A 22,370-nucleotide genomic window follows, 5' to 3' on the forward strand; every position below is an offset into this window, starting at 1 on the left:
GGAAATCATAATTTGATACAGAATGTCATAATTTTTTGGACCATATTATGACATCCTGCGTATAGGAAGTCCTAATATGTCATAATTTTTCTAAAAGATAGAGATATTTTTGTAATACAAATTTTTTTTAAAAAAATAAAACTACAGGTATTAAATATATTTTAAAAAATAATAGTTATATAAATTAATTACATAAAGCGATATATTTCATGTTGATTTTTTTATCGGTGCACAAAAAAATTTTCATGAGTATGATCCCTGATTAGGCAGCACCATATCCCCTGTCCTTTAGACCAACATTAAAGTTTATCTTCAAAACTGCATATTGCATATTGTGAGATATATGGATAGATTGCGAGCACGCTTCGGTATGATTGGGAGCGCCTTGTTAACAAGGGTAATGCTATAAAATTGCTATTCTACCCGAGTCCGACACGTTACCAACCGTTGCGGCACGTTAGACGCTGTCAAGAAGCGCGGGAAAAGATGTTTCGCCACTAGGGCTACGACGAGGCCTCCTTTCCCAGAGGAAGGGGGAACGACGAACCGATCATGGATCCCACCGACGGTGATGACGAGGAGGAGTTCGGGCTCTCTCGAAACTATTTTCTCGCCAAAGAGATCGGCTCCGTCTCCGGCAGGAAGTCCGCCCGCAAGCTTTCCGACATTGCTCTCGTCGACGAACAGGTAATGGGGAAATCCCCATGTTAAAACTCTCTCTGTATTTAATCTTTGTTTCTTGTTTCTTTTGAGATCTGGACGTTATTAGTTCCACCATTTAGTGATTAGAATTTGATTTATTGACGTCCATCAGTTGAGATTAGTCTTGAAATGGGTAGGAATGGCTTTGGATGGATGGGATTTAATCCAGAGGGTTGGGAATGGAGTGCCATAGTTTCTTGATTTTTAATTCGGAAAAGACCTTGATTTGAACTGGAGCGGTGTTGTAGTCGATCTCATGATGGGTAAATATGACAGACTGATGGAGTTATATGTTCCAACCTGTCTGGAATCATAGTGGAATACATTTCATTGGTGTTTTAAGATTAGGGACAGTATACCACTTCACCAAGGGAAAAAAAAAAGAAAAAAAAAATAGGAACAGCGCCCCTTTTTTTTGGCTGAACTAAATCTTGCATTTTCATCAATTTCATGAATGATGTGATCTTTTGGGTGGAAATAAATATCTTCGGCTGATATTATGATTCTAGCATCAGTTGCACTTGTCACGTTTGGGTTACACCATTGTTAGTGTATTAGATAAAACTTCCTGTTTTGAGCTGAATCACAGTTTGAAAGTTGAATTCATTGATGTCTCATAAATGCCTTTTCTATTAGTTTATAGAGGGGATGGGCTGGTGGATTTGTAGCATTTGGTTGTATCAATGGAAAATGAGGAGGGGGAGGAGGAGGAATTGAAGCATTTGGAACTCCCTAGCTCCAAAGCTGCTACGAGTGACGAGTCTATTTGTAGAGGAGTTCAGCAACATATTTTCTAACATTAGGTAGTCCCCAATTGCTTTCGCTGAGCCACTATGTTTTGTGTGCATTTTTTTCATTGTTCATTTTTCACAGAAAATTACTTTGTAAAACATTCTCAAACTTACCACAATTATTGTCACCTATACATTTCAATGCCATGTGATGTGACATGTAAAAGTGCTTTTCTAGAGGTTGAAAATGTTGAATTTAATTGCTACTTTCAAACTTGTCCTTTCCTAATCTGCTGAAATTAATATGCCACAATATCCATCTTTGTATCAACATTATATATTTCGTTTATTCACAATGGTGCCATAGCAACCTTTGTCTTTGAAGTTTTTGTGTAAAATTCTTAGCTATTATATAAATAGTTGCTCTTTTCCTAATTTCAGAGGTGATCATTGTGACCTCTTGTTTCTTTTATGTTATAATTTTATCATTGTTTTTTGCCAGGTTTTGAGAGCAGCAGTGCCTGAAATTGTACCGAAACATGAGAAAGAGACAGCATCTTTGTTAAAAAGCTACAAAGACTTGTATTCTAAGTGGCTATTTGAGCTGAGGTATGTTCTATTTCTAAAGTAAATGATATTTAAAATGGTCTTGTTTTACCAGCATAAATACTTTGTTTGCTCACGATGACTCATTTTTAACCAAAAATTAGAAATTGAAGGTTGTCCGCATGTAATATAATCTGTATTCTATAGCTGCAAAGTGGGTATGATATTGCTAAACTATAGTTGTCCAAGGGAATGTCCAGAGTAATCCTTTATGCTACAACACATTTGGGTCTACATAGGAGTGTTTATATATTTTTCAATCACCATGACCAGAAATCTAGTAGTCATTTCTGTATTCATAAGGTATAGTACCCTTTCTGACATTTTGCTTCTCTCTTGCTGTGTAAACTAACTGTTTGCTTCCATCTCCATTCAATGTGGGGATTCTGTAATTGTTTGACCTCGAAGGTAAAGTAACTGGTCTGATAGGCTTATCTATATTATCACAATTCCCATGAATGTGCTTGGGATTCCATTTAAAATGGGAAGAATTATCAATTATTTTAGCTGAAGTGGGAGACAAAGAGGTTGGGGTGTTTTTTCTTTTTGTGGGTGGGTGGTGTGGGGGGGGGGGGAGTGATGGGTGGGGTTGGGGTGTAGTCCCGAATGCTATTATACCCATGGAGCAAATATTGGCTTGAGAAAATTAAGTATTGTGGTCTAAGCAACATTCTAGGCATAAATTAGCTTCTATGATGCATTGTTAAACATTTGTAACTTTTAATAAGGAGCATCATGCATCTACATTACTTGTACTTTCTTGCATTGGTTGAGCTGTCAATTTTTGGGTGGCATTGGCCTTTTAACCTGTGGCTTTGGTTCTTTGTAATAATTTCCCTCTCCAATCTGTAAAATAATGTGTGAAAGTACTTTCTTTTTCCTTATCACAGGTGTGGCTTTGGCCTCTTAATATATGGTTTTGGTTCTAAGAAGATTTTGCTTGAAGATTTTGCTTCATCGGCATTAACAGATTTTGGAGTAATTGTAATCAATGGCTATCTTCCATCAGTCAACATAAAACAAGTATTGTCCTCTCCTGGTACATATGCTAATAATTCATGTATTTTTGCAATCCAATCTCTTACATTTTTTATGTTTCTTTTCCTCTAGTGAATTTGGTGGAAGGCATAGTTATCTGCTCATTAATCTCTAACTCCATCCCTCCCCTCAAACCCTTAGATTTCTCCAAGGACTCATGGTTATTATTGTGAAATCTTTTCTCTTTTTCCTAAAATAATTCATATATGTTAATCCATTAAGTGGACCTAACTTAAGAAGATAACTTTATAAGACTTGGGATGATGGTTAGTTTTATGCCTGAAGGTGATTTGATTTGAATTGTCTTATATTCCACAAATACCTCCATCAGCAAACATATTGGAAATTTTCTGATGCATACCATGTCATATGTTTGGGGATTTTGTTTGGATGGCATAACCCTAAAGCTAGTTAGTCATTCTGGTGTCTAATAGGCATGGATTTTCATATATGAGTTATCGAAGGTTCCATTCAGATTTTCAGTATGGTAACTAACAATGGTTCTTGCTCATATACAAGTTCCTCCTTCGTAATTTTGTCTGTATTCTCACTATGCATTGTTTCAAAAATGTTCCCGTATTCATATGTCCATGTGATAAGCATCCATGGAATATGTTTCTATGATGCAGTTGTTCACAAAAATGAACTATATAATTCCTCTCTCTCAAAAAAAGTGAACTATATAATTGGATTTGACAGAGTGGTACAGAGCAATCGTTATTGGTAGTCTTGTATGGAAATGTTTATTTAGACAGCATAACCATTTTTCTTATTTTTTTAAGTCTGAGCATTTTACATACTTTCATGTTCAGTGGAATTATTGATGTAAATTTTGTATTTATTGGTTACTTATCCATTGTGTATTTATGTCTTGCTTCAGTAATTTGGGCTGTAATTTATTTAAGCGCTTATTTCACTTGGATTACACTGGAAATTCAAAAGCATTAAGCATTATAGATAAGTTGGTTAGTATGGATTCAGTCTGACTTTTGCCTTAATTATTGTGGCTTGCTTATGATGGATTTTTGCTGCAATATTATGAATAATCTCATGCTTTAAGAGCAGAAATATACTTCATTATCCTCATGGATCATACCTTGACAGAATACCAATGAATTTTATTACATGGGATGCTCCAGGGGAATGTGGTCATGTTTGGAAGGGGGTTGGAATGAGCGAAATGAGATCTGTTATATTTCATTGGGGAGAGGTTGGAGTGAGCGAAATGAGATCTGTTATATTTCATTGTTGTGTGCAAAGGCTCTGTCCTTAAAAATAGGCTCTGAGAGCGCCATTAGTTGCCTACTCATGACCAGCATGCTAAAAACAATAGTTTTAGTTCAGCTCAGTACTTAACATTAAGCTACTCTATGTGCAGTGTTGCCCAGAGATTTTACTTTTCGACTCATTGATAATAAAACTTTTGGTATGCCTTGCTACCGGAAATAGTGACAGAGAAATTATAATTCTCTTGTGCATTTATATCTTGCTTCAGTAATTTGGCACTAATTTGTTTAAATGCTCATTTCACTTGGATTATGATGGAAAGTCAAAAGCATTAAGCATCATAGATAAGTTGATAAGTATGGATCCAGTCTGATTCTTGCCTTAATTATCATGGCTTACTTATGATGGACCTTTGCTGTGGTATTATTGATATATTCATGCTTTAAGAGCAGAGATATATCATGTCCCCAATGGATCATACCTTGACAGAATACAAATGAATCTTTTTACATGGGTTGCTCCAGGGAATTTGGTGGTGTTTGGGGAGGGGGTGGAGTGAGGGAAATGGGATCTGTTATATTCTGTTGTTGCGTGCAGATGTTTGCTTCTTGAATATAGGCTCTGAGTGTGCCATTGGCTGCCTACTCATGACCAGCATGTTAGAAACAGTAGTTTTATTTCAGTTCAGTACCGTAAAATTAACAACTCTATGTGCAGTGTGATTGCCCAGAGATTTTACTTTACAATTCATTGATAATAAAAATTTTGGTATGGCTTACTACTAGAAATATGAAATAGATAGAAATTATAATACTCTTGCGACCATTTTCTTCTTGCAGGTTGTGATTACCATAGCTGAAGTTCTATGGGACCAATTAAAAACCAAACGAAAATGTTCTACAGGGAGCAAGCCCAAACATCCTTTTAGTTCCCAGTCCACAGAAGATCTTTTCTTATTTCTTGATGGGCAACTTCCAAATGAGAATGACTGCTTTGTATGCATTGTTATTCACAATATCGACGGACCAGCTTTACGGGACTCTGAATCACAACAATATCTTGCTCGAATCGCGTGCTGTTCCCATGTCCGTATGATTGCATCCATTGACCATGTCAATGCACCCTTATGTAAGTATTTTGTTGTTTAAGCATTTTATGTTATATCTGTTAGTTTCTATGTTTTTTTTCAAAAAAAAATTATTTATTTTTTATAAGACAACCGATTGATACTGTTCTAATATGAATACATCCAAGAAAATTGGAAAACAAGATATCCCTGAAAGCCATGGAGGCAGCCATGATTAGTATTTTATTGTATCTGTTATTTTCCATCTTTTCATCAGCTAATTACTTAACATGACTAATATTTTTTTCATTTCCTCGAGTAATTGAACTTGCATTCTAACCCGTCTTATACTGTTCTAAATTTTAATGCTTCAATTAGTAATGTATCGGCATCATCATCTTTAACTAGGACCCTTGATATGGATGGTTAATTAGTCAATACCATGAGCAAAACCATTAATTATCCATGGACTAACTATGTGGAGTTCTTCTTATTATTATCATTTTTTTATGATGGCTTGGTTAATCTTAACAAGGAATCAGCTATGTGGAGTAAGATACAAGTCATAAAGCAAATATGCAATGTTGCAGATATAATTTTGTTCCAGAATTTGCAAGCAAAAAAAAAAAAAAATGTCATTCACGTGACAACTCATAGATGATTATAGCACTAAACCATCTAAAGTTTCTTGTAACTTGGCTCACGGCCAATTTGAGCCTTTGGAGTCTATTTGGTAACATAAGCTTTCATATTGCTGCGAAGTCTCCTGGTGGTTCTGCTATATACTTTTGGACAACTGTTCTTCTATACAGAACTCAATTACCCATAAAATATCTTTTGAATTCATTTCTGGCAAGGTCTTCATGAGTCCATGGAAAGAGATGTTTGTTGTCTGCTTTGGAGCTCACACCACCATGTCACTATGGCATGAGATTTAAGAAGTGAACACCCAGCCTAACTTGTTCTTGTTTTATAGTTGATACCTCCAATATGAAGGTTCATATCCTAGAAAACTATCCATTTCCAGTCTCACAATTATCTGCACATGTTATAATATTGCAAAACAATCAATTAATATTTGCTAGAAGAGCTATTCATCTAGGTTCAGAGTGTGGACCTGAATGTGTGATTCTGTAATCAACCATAAAAGCTTAACATGATCTAGTCAGCAGCAGACTAATATCTTATACGACCATCAAGCAAAGTCTGAAGCTTAGGCCTACCCAGAGATTTAGATGGTTAAATTCATTCCATGTTATAAAATAAACTATCCTATCAATAAGCATTTAAGACACCTTATGATGCAAAAAAAAACTGTTTTAGTTTATGATGCCATGTTATTGGGACAGTTGCTAGGTTTTTTTTTTTTTTTTTCATGAGAGAGTGCTTATAGTTGCTTATGATAAACCTTTTAAACTAATAGAGGTATATGCAAATAAAAAAGTGAATAGAGGTTTGCATCCTGAATCAATCATTCATAAAGAGCACGTCGATATGCCTCAATTTGTTATGCAGGCACCTACTGCCAAATCATCTGATTTATAGAAAAAATCTCTGACAATGGGTACACTAGAGTGAGAACATTATCAATTCCATCATAGAGGTGAGATACTGCAATCATTATATAACGTAATTTGGCAGTATTTTTGGATTTTATGTATTGGGGTATCCTAACCTCTCTGATCTCTCCTGCTTCTTGTTGCCTCCTTCCATTTTTCCAATTAGGATGAATGCTATCAGTTATTTTCCCACTCATATTCGTGCTGTTGCAATGCAGCACGTCAACGCATTCGACACTCTTGGCACCATCTGCGGTTTCTTTTGTAAATGCTTTTATTAATTTGTCACACTCATTGGAAATTGTTTGCCAGCAAAAACTTCAGAATACATTTTCTTATCTGGCAATCTTTTTGTGGTATGTTTGCAGTGTGGGACAAGAAGATGGTTCACACACAGTTTAACTGGTGCTGGTACCATGTCCCAACCTTTGCACCTTACAAGGCGGAAGGCATCTTTTTCCCTTTGATACTTGCTAGTGGAGGTAATGCTCAGACTACGAAAACTGCGTTAGTTGTCCTGGAGAGTTTGACACCAAATGCTCAAAGTGTGTTTAAAATTCTTGCGGAGCATCAGTTGGCCAATGAAAAAGAGGAAGGCAAGTATAGTAAGTTTTACACCATGCCTCACTTTTAGCTGCCAGCTTCTTAGATGAGCTTCTATTTTCAGGTATGCCTGTTAACACTCTATATACCAAGTGTCGTGAGCGTTTTCTGGTCAGCAGCCAAGTTACATTGAATTCCCATCTCACTGAGTTCAAAGACCATGAATTAGTGAAGACAAGAAGGCATTCTGAGGGCCAAGATTGTCTCTATATTCCTCTTGCCTCTGAAGTACTCGAGAAGCTGTTACAGGAGTTGGTTTGAGCAATTGACTTTGTGCTGACGGTATACAGTTTATTTTGGTTTCTTTTAGAATTAATTTGTGCTGTATTGGATTTTTTATTTGATTTATGATCTTGTGATGGCGTAATATATTGATCCATGGGGTCTGTGAAATCAGGTCACTGTAAGTTTCTTTATTCAAATCTAATTTATTGTACAATGCCATGGACATGTTTGATGTAGTCTGAAGTTTGGTTAGATCTATTTTTATCAGCACTATGTTACATATATTTGAACAATGGGAAATGTGTGCCTTTGAGCTGGTATAAACTATCAAGCGGAATTTGATATTTGTGGCAGGTCTCTCTCTCATCAAATCTTTTTAACAATTGGTCTAGTTGAAGCATATTGTTGTGGATTGAGCACATCATTGTCTTCTGAGCAGGGATTTTTTTTTTTTTTTTTTAAAGAATAAATTTAAGACATGTTGGAGAATAAGTAAATACTTTAGGGTGGATCGGAAGACTGCTTATGCTTGAATGATTTACATGGCAGTCGTTGCATGTTGGAGGTGTTTTCAGCTGAGTCCATGTCGGGGGTGTGCCTGAAATATGCTAAAGTTTAAGGCTGCCATGTGCTAAATTCACTGGTTTACTAAACATGTTGCTTTATAGAGGGAACAAACCTTAGTATTTTATTTATGAAAGTTTGCTAAGCTGTCTCAATTGTCTTGTATCCATCTAGCCAACACATGGTATATATCTGTCTCATATCTTCCCTGACCATTAGCTCAAGAAATGGGTGCACAAAACTAAAGGTACATCTAACCGTCACCAAAGAGGTATTTTTTCGGCTAAATAGAATCATCATCATCATCATTATTATTGATAATAAAAAGTGAAGAAACTTTACTATAATCTCATGAAAACAGCTCCCTAAGCATCCACTCTAATTAAAGAGGCAAGATTAGTGGGAAAACTATTGTTCCAAACTGCTTCATGGTGTTCCATACTTGCATAGTTTGTCAAGAAATCAGCAACTTGATTTGATTCCCGATTTTCCGCATGATATAGTGACCAGAGAAATTAGGCACTGTAGCACAAAGAGTCCTTATATTGTAAAGCATCGGATGCGGGGAAGAATCCTGACTATTTAGTCAGGATACCATGGTTTTTGAGCCTTCTTTAAAGATGATTCTGTCACTTTGAAAACAATGGTCTTTATAATGTTGGAATGGCCTTGGGTTTTTGGAACCCCGAGGGCCCAACAGGAAGGTGGGCTTGTAGACCTCCAGAATTGCGTTTTTGTTTATATCGTTTTTGACTTATCCTTTATACTTAACTTGGACATATCTATGTATACTTTGTGTAAATGTAGAAGATCTATGGTGCCCTTTGATTGTTCTTATAAGCCATTGTATGCCATTATAATGATACCAACGGCCGTTATGTTACGTAAAGAAAAATTTTTTCTTAATCTTTTTTTAAAAAAAATAAATGAAAAACTTGATACCCGTTCTTTTGTTCAGCATCAAAAAAAAAAAAAAAAAGAAAGGGCAGTCGATACGGCATTCTAGCTTTGACTGCTATGGACCATGAGATCATGGATGATGATAATTTTAGTAGTCAAGAACACAAGGAGATAATTTTAGTTGATTCTGTGGGCGCCCATCGATTGATGCCGAGAAGAGCTCAAATGATTGCCGCGTTGTTGTTTTTTAGCTGTGAAGGCACTGTTCTCCAAAAAGAAAATAAAAGAAAAAAACAAAAAGCGGCTTCAATCTACGTACCTCCTTGTTGGATTCAAATCATTCAATTCACGGGATGGTAATTTGCGTCAGAAATCTTCCGACGACATGGCGGCTTACAGAGATCATCTTGTCCCTGGGGTGTAGACTCTTCTTTCGTTGTTTTGTTCTTAATTTATTTGTGCTTAAAAAATAATGTACATTTTCTATATCTAATTTTTTTCCCCCTTGCAATGCATATTTGATTTGCCTTGCTTAAAAGATTTAGGAAAAGAGCAAGTGAAGCTCACTTCGTAAAGCATCGAATCATGCAGCAATTTAGTGCCCTCAGGGCCTAAGCTCAGCCAATTCAAAAACGTTCTTTGGCCTCCCTGGACTGGCGGTGTGGCGGTTCTCCTTCTTATTCTTCTTCTCATCATCATCTTCTTCTTCCTCTTTCATATCCTTATGAAACATCAAACATGCTCAACAGAAGTCCACTTTCTACAAATCAAGTAGATCCCTATAGCAAATTTAATTATCAGCAAAACATCATGATGGTAATTATCATCAACTTCTTTCATTTTTCATTGCTAATTGACAACTAGCTATATGCATTCTCCGGATAGAAATGAACCATGAATGCAAGCAAATGTTGCTAACTAGAACAGCTGTTTGATATATATGGTGAGTGGCTCAAATTTTAGAATAAAAACATGAAACAATCATGTACTGTTTGAAGGATGAATTGGTACATGCTAGCACAGGTCCTTGTTTAAGCGTGAGTGTGATCACGACTGGCTCTTTGTTACGATATTCTCAATTTTTCAGGGATTATAGCTCAAGTTAGCTTTGATTCTATTTGTAGTGAGGCGAAACCTTGCCCAAAAAGGAATGGTCAAAAGTTATTGGATATTTGGATGGAGTCTTTGGTCCTATTTAAATATCCAGGACCTCTCCAACATATAATTAAGGTGGGATGTCTCTGTGCTTTTTTCTCAAATCTTCAGCACTGTATATCTAATTATTTAGAATTTTTTTTGTAATATAGCAGTAGATTCAAAGCTCTGAACCACAAGATTTGATTATTCATTCAAACATCAGCTATCAATACTGCTATTAAGTTATGAACAAGGCTGTCTTCCGGATGCTGACATCAAGTTGACACCATAAATGTAAATCTAGATGGCTGCAGATGCGATGTGGCAAATGAATTATTTTTCTCCACACTTGCTTATCTATCTTCCATGACGCAAAGCATGACTTTGATGCATGGGTCCTACACCGTACTAAATTACCAGATTTTGACAGCACAAGCAAGACGCACTGAAACATTCTCTCTCTTCTTGATGCATTTATTTGTGCGGTTTGAGCTCAAACACTCAACTATCTGTCCTGTGAATCATATCAATAAGTTCCTAAAATTGTTCGCAGAAGACATGACGTGAGACATGAGTAACAATACCCGTCATCCCATCAAAAGTTTTGATCCAATTCGAGTTTGGAGCTTCCTCGCCCAAATAAATGAAGGCCCTACAGACGATTTTCAGGCATCGCTTGGATGCTAAAGATAGAAAGGAAATGAAGGTGGTTCCTAAATCTTGGCAGTCTAATCGTCTCTTCAACCTAGGCATGATTGAGCTCCATTTTTCTTATTCTTTATTTGCTTTCGTTTACTCACCTACCATCCAAACAAAGCCTTGATGAATACCCATCCTCGTGTTGTTAGATATCACTAAGATTAGACATCCATAGAAAGTAGCCAAGAGTGGCCGGCTAGCTACCCGTAATGATCCAAAACATTGGAAGTCTAATTATTTGAGTCTGATAAACCAATGGTCTACTTACTGTGTCCAACTTCCTGACCATTGTGCCATTCTACAACCACAAGAAACCCCTTAATTTTCTATCCAACTTGTCCCGTGGAATATTCCTTGTCACCAACCTCCCTATCCAAATTCTTAATTAGCTCAGTGAAGCAAACAATGAGAGGTCAAGGGGAGCGATGACCTGGAGATTTCACCTTGATACCACTTCCCTTCGATGGACCATGCAGGCCATGTAGCTAGCCATGTGGGAACCCCGTTTGGTAGACAACGCGGACAATATGGCCCGCGGGGCCCACGCTGGCGCCATATATATTATTATTACCATTATTATTATTTTTCTGGCCCTCGGTACTCTGATGCTATTCGTCCCCAAAAAGAAAAATCCAAGAAACGTGATCCGAATGCTAACGTACGCGCGTGCCGCGTCCACTCTACCCTGCGCAATCTCGATCGTCGCATAGTAATATCTACGGAAGCACGGCAAAAGGATTTGCGCTTCTCTATTTTTATTTTTATTTTTGGTAAAAAGCGCTTCTCTAATTTATTGCCTCATTTTGACTTTGGGTCTTCACTCGGACATAAACGCGGCACGAACCAGCTCACGTGATGCATGTAAGGAGCTAAAACAAGAAAAAGGTTTAACTTTTTTGGGGTGCCGTCCACAACCTCCTCTTCCCGAAAGGAGGCAAAAAAAAAAAAAAAAAAGGAAAAAATCTTTAGATCATCTATTACGGTCATATTTTTATTAAAAACCTCTTGATCAGCAAAACCTATGCTCTTCTTTTAATTATAAATTATATATATTTTATAAAGCAACCTTTAAATATCTTGTGATGGAAGAAGTTAAACATAGAAAATTAGCAAATTATCTCTCAAAATTATATTTAAAATGTCATCAAAATCTCTTGAAGAAGTACTTGATACTTAACATAAAGATTTTATCCGGACATTACAGAAATGGTTAAACAATAAATTTACTGTAAATACAGCAAACTAAATTTTTATAGTAAGAATAATCAAGATTTTAAATCTTCATCTCAATTTCTCTGTGAAATAGTCCATTACTGTTCTATCATATTTAATAGGTCGAACATTCATATAAATTCTCTAAATATCTTTTTTGTTTCTTTTCTTTCATTCTTTTCCTTTTGGTTGCATTTTTTTAAATTTTTATTTATAAATTTATCTTTCTTTCTTATTTATTTCCTATGTGGATGGATTTTGAAATCTTGTTCTTATCCTAATCTCATTTTCAAATAAAAATGAGATGAGATGGTTCGATAGCCTCACATCCTATCAGAACAAGCAACAAATCTGATTTTATTAGTATATTTTTGGCAATATTAGATTACTATAGATGTGGATGCTTTTTATCTTCTTTCGATAATTATATATGGATGCTTTGTTATCTCCTTTTGATAATTATATGTGGATGCTTTTTATCTCCTTTTGACAATTATACTATGCAAATCATAAAATAAAAATAATGAATTAGATCCACTAAACTTCTATTTCAACCTATTTGCCATATATAATAAACTTTGAGGTTCAATATAACATCATTTCTTTTAGCATTTCTTGTAAAATATTTACCATGCATATTATTTTTATATCCTTTAGCAAAGATGGAGAGGCTCAATAATACGTAATATTTTATCTTTTTTGACACACACACACACACACATATATATATATATATATATATATATATATATATATATATATATATTTATATTGAGAATGATGCATGACCTTTTTGAATCACAAATTGTGCCATACATGCAGGCTTGTGTGATTCTACTTAATGGCTAGCCTAAGCGACGTCCTAATCCAAACCTGCAAGCATGCTGAGATTTTTCTATATCCCGAATAATGTGTAAATATATATTAACCTATGTCTATTTTTTAAAATCGGAGTTCCATCATGCCAGGCGTCCTTGTAGGTATCTCTATGCGGGTGTCCGGAGGATAGCCATTAATTTGCCCTTAGCGGCTGAGACCATCCCTCTCATCTCAATTCCTGGCGCACGCTAGTACCCACCCTTTCTTCCAGTGAAATAAAGCCCCCTGAGAGAGAGCGAGAGCTCCATTCACCTCCTCCCCCCCTCCCAACTCCCCCTTAAAATTTTAGAGGACAAGAGTCGAAGACTTTGTCTACGAGAATTAGGCTTTCTGGATCCGATCGGAGCTCGGAATCGTCTCTTCGGGATGAGGGTAATGGAGCAGACTTGGTCGTCGTAGGGTTATTTCTTCTTTCCTTTGGATCGGAGGACGAAACCCTAGCTCCGGCGGCATCGATTTTGGTTCGCAGATGTGGGGGGAGGGAGGGCGCTTCTACTGGGGGAGGAAGGACGGAAGGGAGGGGATCGTCGTGGTGTTCGCGTGGCTGTCGAGTCAGGAGAGGCACCTCAAGCCCTTCATCGAGCTCTACTCGTCCTTCGGGTGGAGCTCGCTCATCTGCCATGCTGATTTCCTCACCTTGTAAGCATTAATTCTTCCATCCTTTTATCTTCCTATTTGCAATTATTATGATTTCTGCGTATCGGCAATTTTGATGAGGAAACGGTGCATGATCTGGACGATATGCTTTTTTCTTTCTATATATATGTATGTATGTATAAAGTTTTTTTTTTTTTTTTGGTTTTTTTTAATCTGCTGATTGTTTGCATGATGTTATTAGGAAGCAGAGATTTTTTTTTCGAAATAAACTTTTTGTGGAAATGGAAGCTTTTATTTCGGCAACCGTGAGAAAAACAAGAAGAAATTTTGATGGATTTGTGTTTCCTAGAAGATTATTAGATGTTGTATGCCTTCGCAAGACTCTTGGGAGAATCAAATCTTTTAACTTTAGATAGATTGCGTTTTAGGTAGATTTCTGGTTCTGTAGGGATTGTTGTGTGAAAAAGTTGCAATCTTTTATTTGATGCTAGATCTAAGTGATTAATTATGTTTCTAGTATTCTCTTTGTAACAACTCAAGATCTCACCCAAAATGGCTAGTTGGAAGGTATTATTTAGGTTCCTCAGCCCTGTATAAGTATCCAAGATCTTCTTAATGAATAACCGATGTGTGGGATCAAATACATGTCCACATGGGTCCTCACATACTCTCCCTATTTAAGAACTGACGTCCTTGCCAAGCTAAGGATCTAAATCCATGCATAGACATGACAATTGGCTCATGGTCAACCCAATGAACTCATATTGCAGTGCCTTATAGTCCACATAGACTATGGGCTAAATCGGCTCTGATTCCATTTGTAATAACCTAAATCTCGTCCAAAAAGATTAGTCAAAAGGTATTATTTGAATTTTTTGGCTCTGTATAAGTGCCCAAGATCTTCCAAGCGAATAGTTAATGTGGGACTAAATACACACCTAGATGGGTCCTCACACCCTTACAAAGATTTTGAGGAAATTGAAAATATTGTAGTGTCACAAATCTATCAATTTAGAGTTTTCTGTTTTGCAACTACATGCATGGAAAAAGTGCTGATTTTATGTAATATGACAATGAAAAAAGAAATAACATGCATGATTTTTAATAAACATGAACTTTCATAAGAGGTTTCGAAACTCTCAAGATTGACTATCTGCTATATAAGATTAAATTGTTTGATAGTTGATTATTATGTTAAATCCTGAGAAAGATATAGGGGCTAATTGTATATGATGAAAACCCTTCTTATAAGTTAAGCATTTTGAAGTGACATGCTTTTTGGGCGGCTTGCATATAGCACACTGCTATATGGCCTTACATAGAGTTTTTGTTTTCTAATTGGTCCATGCTTACAGAAATCTAGTTTCGACTGCATGATGAACCAATTGTGTTAGACCAAGGAAACATGTTTTGGAGACAATGATTCACATGTGAGGATGGTAAGGATGGAAGTTCAGCTATAAGAATCTAATGTTATGGTACCAAGCCTAAGGACCGTTTTATACTGATTGATATTAGAGAGTGAAGGACAAGATTTGTAGAATGAATATTAAGAATCAAGATCCTAATGATTACTTCCATTAAATTTAATTAATATCTGTACCCTTCTTCATTGCATCATTTCATTTGAATAGCTACAACTTTCTTATTTAAATATTTTTTTATCATATATTTCTTGTAACCCAAAACTTGTTGTAGCTCATAAGAAATAATCTTTGCAGATTCTTCCCTGAGAAGGCTACTTTACTGGCCGATGGTGTTCTTAAAGAGCTTGTTAAGGTCAGTGAGCAGTTATTATCCTGTTAAATTATGGAATTAATGTGTCTACTGATTTTTTGCCATATAATTTGTGGAATGAGTGGTAATCCTATTCTTGTTTAGTTAAGTGTCACTGAAGTGAGAGACTTGGGTTTTCTTTATATACACAGTAAGTGGTGATCTGCTTGAATGGTCCACCTTGTGGATGAGATGGTTGTCTCCTGCTTCTTTTTTTCTCCTTTTTTTTTTTGTTTCTGTATATGTGTGTGCATTCTGGAAGTAACAGGCATTTGACAAGTTTCCAGGGATAGTATGAATAAACCATGATTTTAGGTTAGTTTCCATCTTTTTGTGGCTTATTGGTAGGACATCCAGAGCATCATTGGTGATTGGTCCAGATATGCATTCACAGCATGAAAAAAATAACCTTTTGGACTATATGTGCATGTAATAATCCCATGATTATTAGGTTATTTTGCACATCATTTTTGTCATTATTGTGGAGTAAACTATAATCAGCATCCTTTTTTACATTGTTGAGTGACAGGAAGTAAAGATTAGACCATTACCTATTACACTTGTGGCATTTTCCGGTGGAGCAAAAGGGTGCATGTATAAGGTTCTTCAGGTGTGTTTTTTAATACAATATATTGATATGCTTTATATGTAGCTTACCAATTTCCTTTCTTTTCCTTTTTTCACTTTAACAAGGTTACTTGATAATATACATTAATATATATCTTCTTTGTGTCAGTTGATCGATGGAAAATGTGAGGGACAACTTAGTCTGGTACGCTAATATTCCTTGAGTTCTAGTTCCATTTTGCATGGAAAATCTTATGTTTGCAACACATATTACTTTATGGTTCTTTTCTTAACCCTTTTTTTTTGAAGATTATCTGACAATTGCGGGTCCTGCTGAGTTCTTACTCTATATAGTGAAACTTTGATCTACTCCAAAACATACAAATTAAAAAGTTATCCAGTAAACATAATTAAAATATTATATTCATAGAAATGACAAAACAGATCCTTTAATTCTGAATAATTTGAAGAATTAAATCTATTGATTGATTTAGTCTCACCAAAAATGAATTTCTCCTTTGAATTACTCATTGAATTGAATTTCACTCAAGAAACTATTCTAGGAGAAATTCGAAGCTGTTCCACTCGGATATTGATCGGTCTTGGTTTGACATGGTTTACGCATTGTTGGTTCCTGGAAGAGCCAGTTTCTCCATTAGCTAAGCTCTTTATTACCCTACCTTTGGACTCATATTTTGTTCATATACAATCAATGGAGGCCTCCCTGACATATGTGCAACATCTTCAATTGCATGGTCTTACTTCATCTTTCCCTTAATAAGTTATCAAATTTGGTGCTTTTTGATCCCTAGTTGCTAATGTGGAAGTTCTTATCGAATTTGATTAATACCGTGCATGTTACAGCAGCCCTCTTAATGTCCACTCATCTGTTTACCAAAATATTTTACTTTTCCTGAAAGAATTTTTTTTCCTCCTTGAAGGATGAATATCAACTGGTAAGAGACTGTGTATGTGGTCAAATATATGATTCTAGTCCTGTAGATTTTACCAGTGATTTGGGCACTCGGTTTGTCCTTCATCCTTCCATCCTCAAGATGTCTCACCCACCTAGAGTTGTATCATGGATGGCCAAAGCCCTTGCATCTGGTCTAGATACTCTCTTCATAAACAGATTTGAGGCACAGCGTGCTGAGTATTGGCAGACCCTGTACTCTTCAGCTGTAAGGCTCTGAGCCCATTTACACCTTCCATAGCATGTTTTTTTGTGTTCATGAAATTTTTTTGTTTATTAACAATACAATTTATTTTTGTGTTTTGTGCATGCAGAACATGGGCCCATTTCTCATATTCTGTTCAGACGATGATGAACTTGCCCCCTACCCAGTTGTGTGTACTTTTACTCAGCGCCTACAAGAACTTGGAGGTGATGTTAAACTGATAAAATGGAACAGCTCCCCTCATGTAGGTATGTTCTTAGATCATTTCAACTTTATCTGTGCATTTCAAGTTGCTACCAAATCATGAACATTTATAGGTATTTTACTGATATTAGAGATATTTTTAAAGTGAAGTACTGATTAATGTGTATATTAGACTTACTATTATTGAAAGCAAGTTGCAGAAGGTCCCGTACATACAAATTTTATTTGATCAACATTTGCATGTACACAATGATTAATGGCTTGATGTCGTGCTAGTAAGCAAGCGGAATACTATAATGAAGCAGATTTCCACTGATTTTATAGGCATATACAGATTCTTCAATATGTAAACTACACAAATAACATTGCTGAAAGTACACGGTCTCAACCCATGATGTATCGAGACTACAAAATTCTAGAACTGATAGATTTATCAAATAACTCCTCTCCAGGCTGCATTATCTAATATGAGCCTTAATGTTTCTCTCTTCCAACACTGGTCACACACCTTTTCATTATCTATATACTTTGCCCTGGTTTAATAGGATGTGAAGTTGTGCTTGTAGCAACATTTAGACTAACTTGTAAAATTCTTAATGATTAGCAGAGAGAGAGAGAGAGAGAGAGAGAGTCAATGTTCATGGCTGTGAGAGAGAATCAATCTCCATGGATGATCTTGTCATCTCTAAAAAGATATATTCTAAAATCTGCTCCACAGAAATGGTATTTTTCTCTATTCTCATGCCATCTCTCATTGATGTATATCTGAAATAGCTAGTTCAACTTGCCCATAGCCTCTTAAAATCTTCAAGTCCAGTCCTACACAGTAGCCTGCAACAGAGTTAATTCTACCCAGGCTAATCTTGTGGGTGGAGGGTAGTTAACATCTAACTTTTTAACGTGTAAAAAAATGTTGGGCTTAAAATTCTTAAGAGTTTCCTTTAATTCTGACATCTAGAATTGACAGTTAATATATCATCCTGTTTTTTTTTCCTGAAAATGTGACAATGCGTCTTTACATTGCTATGGGGAAGGGTATTTGGGCTCGAAACTACCATTTTGAGCTAAGTAAAGAATGATCTTAAGGTCATTTTGTTCATGAAAAAATAATTCAGCATGTTAAAGCTTAAAAAGTTGTTAGATGGGCTTGGGTAGTGTACTAGTATATATATTGTGTCCAAAAATAAATGCAAGGATCTTAGGTTCAAAAATTATTTCTAAACAAGATTACGATGACATCTTAGTGCAGCCTTGGTCATAAAGTTCTTTAGGAGTCTATCACATGACATCTTATGGAAGTCTTTATCACCTTCTAGATTTTGTTATGACAAGAAAATAACAGAGAAGAAGGTTCATTATACTACAAGTGACAATCTAATATAACCTCCTTGAATGTATATATTACCAAGACTCTGAAGATAATTATGGTTTGTTCTTAATGAAAATAAAACTCTTCAAGCCATTTCATCCAAAGGAGAACTCATCAAATCACTCGTCAACATAATTTAATATTTTAGAAGTTACACTGTTGCTTGGAATTGCTTTATGACACAACAAGTCAGGGCAACTTGAAAATTGTATCGACTAGCTAATCTAATAGTTCCCTTCAATCTTCTTAACTTAAGAACGAACGCCGCCATCCTTCTTATTTAGGAACCTGAGCCCAGAGGGCTCGGTGTTCTCAATCGGTGAAGCCTCGCAACACCTGACAACCTATGAATTGACCACTTCTCTGTCACTTGCTTGAAAAGAGCTTTTCACCTGAAGAGAGAGAGCCCGCTATAAGCCCGTGATTGGACCATTATCTCTGGTTATCAATTGAATCAGTCAAGAATACAAAAAAGCGTGAAAAATGAGCTATATCGCATTTAAGATAATCCCTAATGGTGGATATTAAAAGTGGTTATAGAAGCTGTTCTAGCGCGAATACTTGGGCATATAGCGCTTAGGCTCTTCCTTATTTTTCCGTGCTCTTAGACTCTGTTCACACTGAAGGTACGGCTCCGAACTGACAATTTCCATCAAGGCAAGGGGGTAAATAAGGGGGAAGAGGAGTTGTCACGATAGAAAAGAGAAATGACTATAAGGAACCTTGATCTCTGCCAAACTGGGGCTAGGCTAGTTTCAGTCTTTGGTTCCTAACTTGATGGGATGGGAGTCATAAGGCTTTAAAGAAGGCCGAGTTTCATTTCCCATCTCTGCGTAACAGAGATGTGAAATGAAAAGATGAGGTTTCTTCTTGGGGGGAGTTATCTGCCCAGAAACCTTCATCTTTGGGAAAACTCTTTTCCTTATCATACGAGGCATCCAAATCCGCATTCCCATCCCCATGTGAACCCCCGAGAGAGTCAAGATCAGGAACTCTTTCTTACCTTTTAAAGAGGAGTCGGGTTTCTACTATTGGTGAATCAGTTATCTCTTAAATAGAATAGATAGTATTCAAACAATAAGCTCATACAGTCAGTAGTACCTCACGAACTACCGATAGTCTATCTAGGGTAAGGGTAGGAGCAAAACCTATGGTAGAAGAGACCCTGGGATGTAGCGAGGAAAGGATTGACGGAAAGGAAGATTGATCGGAGGGCTGTTAGAACGGGATAACGGAATATTATATTATAATAATACTAATGCTTTTGCTCTTTGAAGGTGAGTCCAGTGCTTTCTTTCATTACCTATCTCGCCTAAGGCTTCTGTTTTGGTCGACTCTACGGTTGAAACAGTAGGTCGTGCTGCATCTTTATGGTTCGGCTTTTGATGCCTCCGTTCAAGACTCACACTCCTTGGCGGATTGGAACTTAATTGGAAAACTCAAAAGCTCTGGCTCGAGCTACGCTATGGCTCTTTGTGCAGCGGCATTTGCTTGCCCGATGTAGATATGTTTTGATATTTTCAACAATAAATTTTAATTTGATATCTTTATCTCCTTGTTTTTGTGTTTGAAAAATAATTCTGGTTTCACATCCTGTGAAAATATGCCCTTCCAATTTGTAAACCTGGGTCGCTGGCTTAGTCAGATCTGCTTCCTATGCTCATCATAAGTAGAGAGCATTTTTTGATCCCATGATTTGGGAATCTATTTTCACTAGAATTTGCCAAAACAGGAATTGCTTTTTATGGGAAATTAAATAGGGAAGCAATAGGCAACTTTTGCAATGGCAAGCTTTTGTTCTGCTTTGGTACAAGCCCCTTTATTTTAAAGAAAAGCATATACATGATTATTAAGTTCTCCAGTAATCTATTGTACTTGCTATCTGTATATAATTTTGGCTGACATGGTTCCATCAGCAGGTCATTACAAACATCACCCAGTTGAATACAAAGCTGCTGTTAGTGAACTGCTGTGCAAGGCAGCTCTAGTCCATTCCGAAAGAAGGCAACAATCGCATGGGGAAACGGCATGTGCGGGAGGTTCCTCCAACGAAATACCCGAGTCTGTTTGCAGTCTCCATAAGGCTGCAGTAACCTCAAATGAGAGTCTAAGAAGAGTCGCAATTGATCCAACAGATCATTTCTTCTTACCAAGCTCCATGGAGTACGAAGCTAGAGAAGATGAGAAAAAGGGTGAATCTTTCCACATGCAGAATGTACCGAGCATCAATGCTCATGGTGTTCTGGGCCAGATCCTTTTTGATGTTTGCGTTCCTAAGAATGTAGAAGGGTGGGATATAAAGCCTATTACGTCCTTGAATGGAAGGCAGTCATTTGCTTCCGCTCGTCGGCATGGTTTGTTTAATCCAATCAAATGCATAAGGCGCTCCAGATTGTAGAACCGGCTCTTGATTTTAATGATGGAAGATCGCTGAGTGGGGGCTTTGATGGCTGTGAATATGTTCTCAAGCCTGGAATAACGGATAAGTGAAAATAATAAATGTGCTGCATTTATGCTTTCTTTTTTTAAAAAAAATATGTACAGAGGAGTCTGCAGCCTTGGTAGTTTTTGGTTTGTGAGAACACTTTGCCTCAGAGGCTGTGATAGCAAATAGGGGACGTCCGTGTAATGCATGCCCGTCTGGTAGAACCGTAGAAAGGACGTGAGAGCAACTGTTCGTGTGGTTTATCTGTGCTGCTGTGCGCGTGGCGCCATGACTCTCCAACTCTTCTTTGGGAGATTCATGCTCACGTTTTGTAATCTCTAACTGTATCTTTTCGTTCTTAATCTAACTCTTATCTTTCGTTCTTCTTTCTTTTCTGGTTCACACCTTTTTCTGCAGTGGATTCTGATAGATGCACATATGCTTGTTTTCTTCTTAACAAATCTGATGTCAAGAGTAAATAATTAACTTACGATGCAACACGGGTACACGAGGAACAGTAGGTGCGTGGAATCTCATGGACTCACCCTAAATTGAAGTGCACATATAATGGGATCTGAATATTCATAAATTCGTGTGCTAGATTATTTTATTTTTTACGCTCTGGTGGAGTTTGTTCACTGCATAAGCAATGTGATGGGAAATACTGAACTCAATTAGAGGCCTACCGACCGTGCGTTGAGAGAGGCCTAGCATGGCATCCACTTGAGCCTGCTCGTGAAAGAGACAAAATGTGATGGTTAAAATCCCCTGGCAGCTTATTCGAATTTTCGCTGGTTCACAGTACCGGCTGTGATGAACTGCGTCCCCCATTTGGCAGGAAAAAGTCATCAATCAGCGATCTCAGTTCATTTCTCAGGGGAGATGTTGTACCTCAATCATATAATGTTATTTGTTCCTAGACTAGTGGAGCTCAATAGGGCATGACTTATCGTGATTCGCACTTCTCATAACCTCTAAAGCATCAAAGACATCTTATTCGGCTAATGTTACTGTCGCCAACCAGTGACATGTCCAAGCTAGCTCCCCTGCTTCTAGCTTCTCATCTCCAATTGGTTCAAACCAAGCAATAACTGGCGCATCAAGCT

At 36.8% G+C, this 22,370-nt stretch overlaps 2 protein-coding genes across 5 annotated transcripts; both read left to right on the forward strand.

The window, feature by feature from the left end:
• The first annotated feature begins 405 nt into the window (after positions 1–405).
• On the forward strand, positions 406–8,101 carry LOC105041377 (origin of replication complex subunit 2). Its single transcript, XM_010918338.4, has 6 exons — positions 406–687; positions 1,936–2,042; positions 2,930–3,062; positions 5,144–5,432; positions 7,298–7,525; positions 7,597–8,101. Exons 1-6 carry the CDS (start codon positions 553–555, stop codon positions 7,791–7,793), a joined length of 1,089 nt encoding a protein of 362 aa, XP_010916640.1. The 5' UTR covers positions 406–552; the 3' UTR covers positions 7,794–8,101.
• A 5,235-nt stretch (positions 8,102–13,336) lies between these two features.
• LOC105041376 (uncharacterized) lies at positions 13,337–21,654 on the forward strand. 4 transcript variants are annotated; one of them, XM_010918333.4, is made up of 7 exons: positions 13,348–13,787; positions 15,467–15,524; positions 16,051–16,131; positions 16,258–16,293; positions 17,030–17,269; positions 17,376–17,514; positions 20,756–21,654. In XM_010918333.4, the coding sequence occupies exons 1-7, from the start codon at positions 13,618–13,620 to the stop codon at positions 21,235–21,237; spliced, it is 1,206 nt and encodes a 401-aa protein (XP_010916635.1). In that variant the 5' UTR covers positions 13,348–13,617; the 3' UTR covers positions 21,238–21,654. The 4 variants fall into 4 exon arrangements, with proteins under 4 accessions (XP_010916638.1, XP_010916639.1, XP_010916635.1 ...); XM_010918335.4 differs by having other exon boundaries at positions 13,355–13,787; positions 20,759–21,654; XM_010918336.4 differs by lacking the exon at positions 17,030–17,269 and having other exon boundaries at positions 13,337–13,787.
• The last annotated feature ends 716 nt before the right edge of the window (positions 21,655–22,370 follow it).

This window comes from Elaeis guineensis, chromosome 3 (assembly GCF_000442705.2).
Source record: "Elaeis guineensis isolate ETL-2024a chromosome 3, EG11, whole genome shotgun sequence".
NCBI classification, from domain to species: domain Eukaryota; kingdom Viridiplantae; phylum Streptophyta; class Magnoliopsida; order Arecales; family Arecaceae; genus Elaeis; species Elaeis guineensis.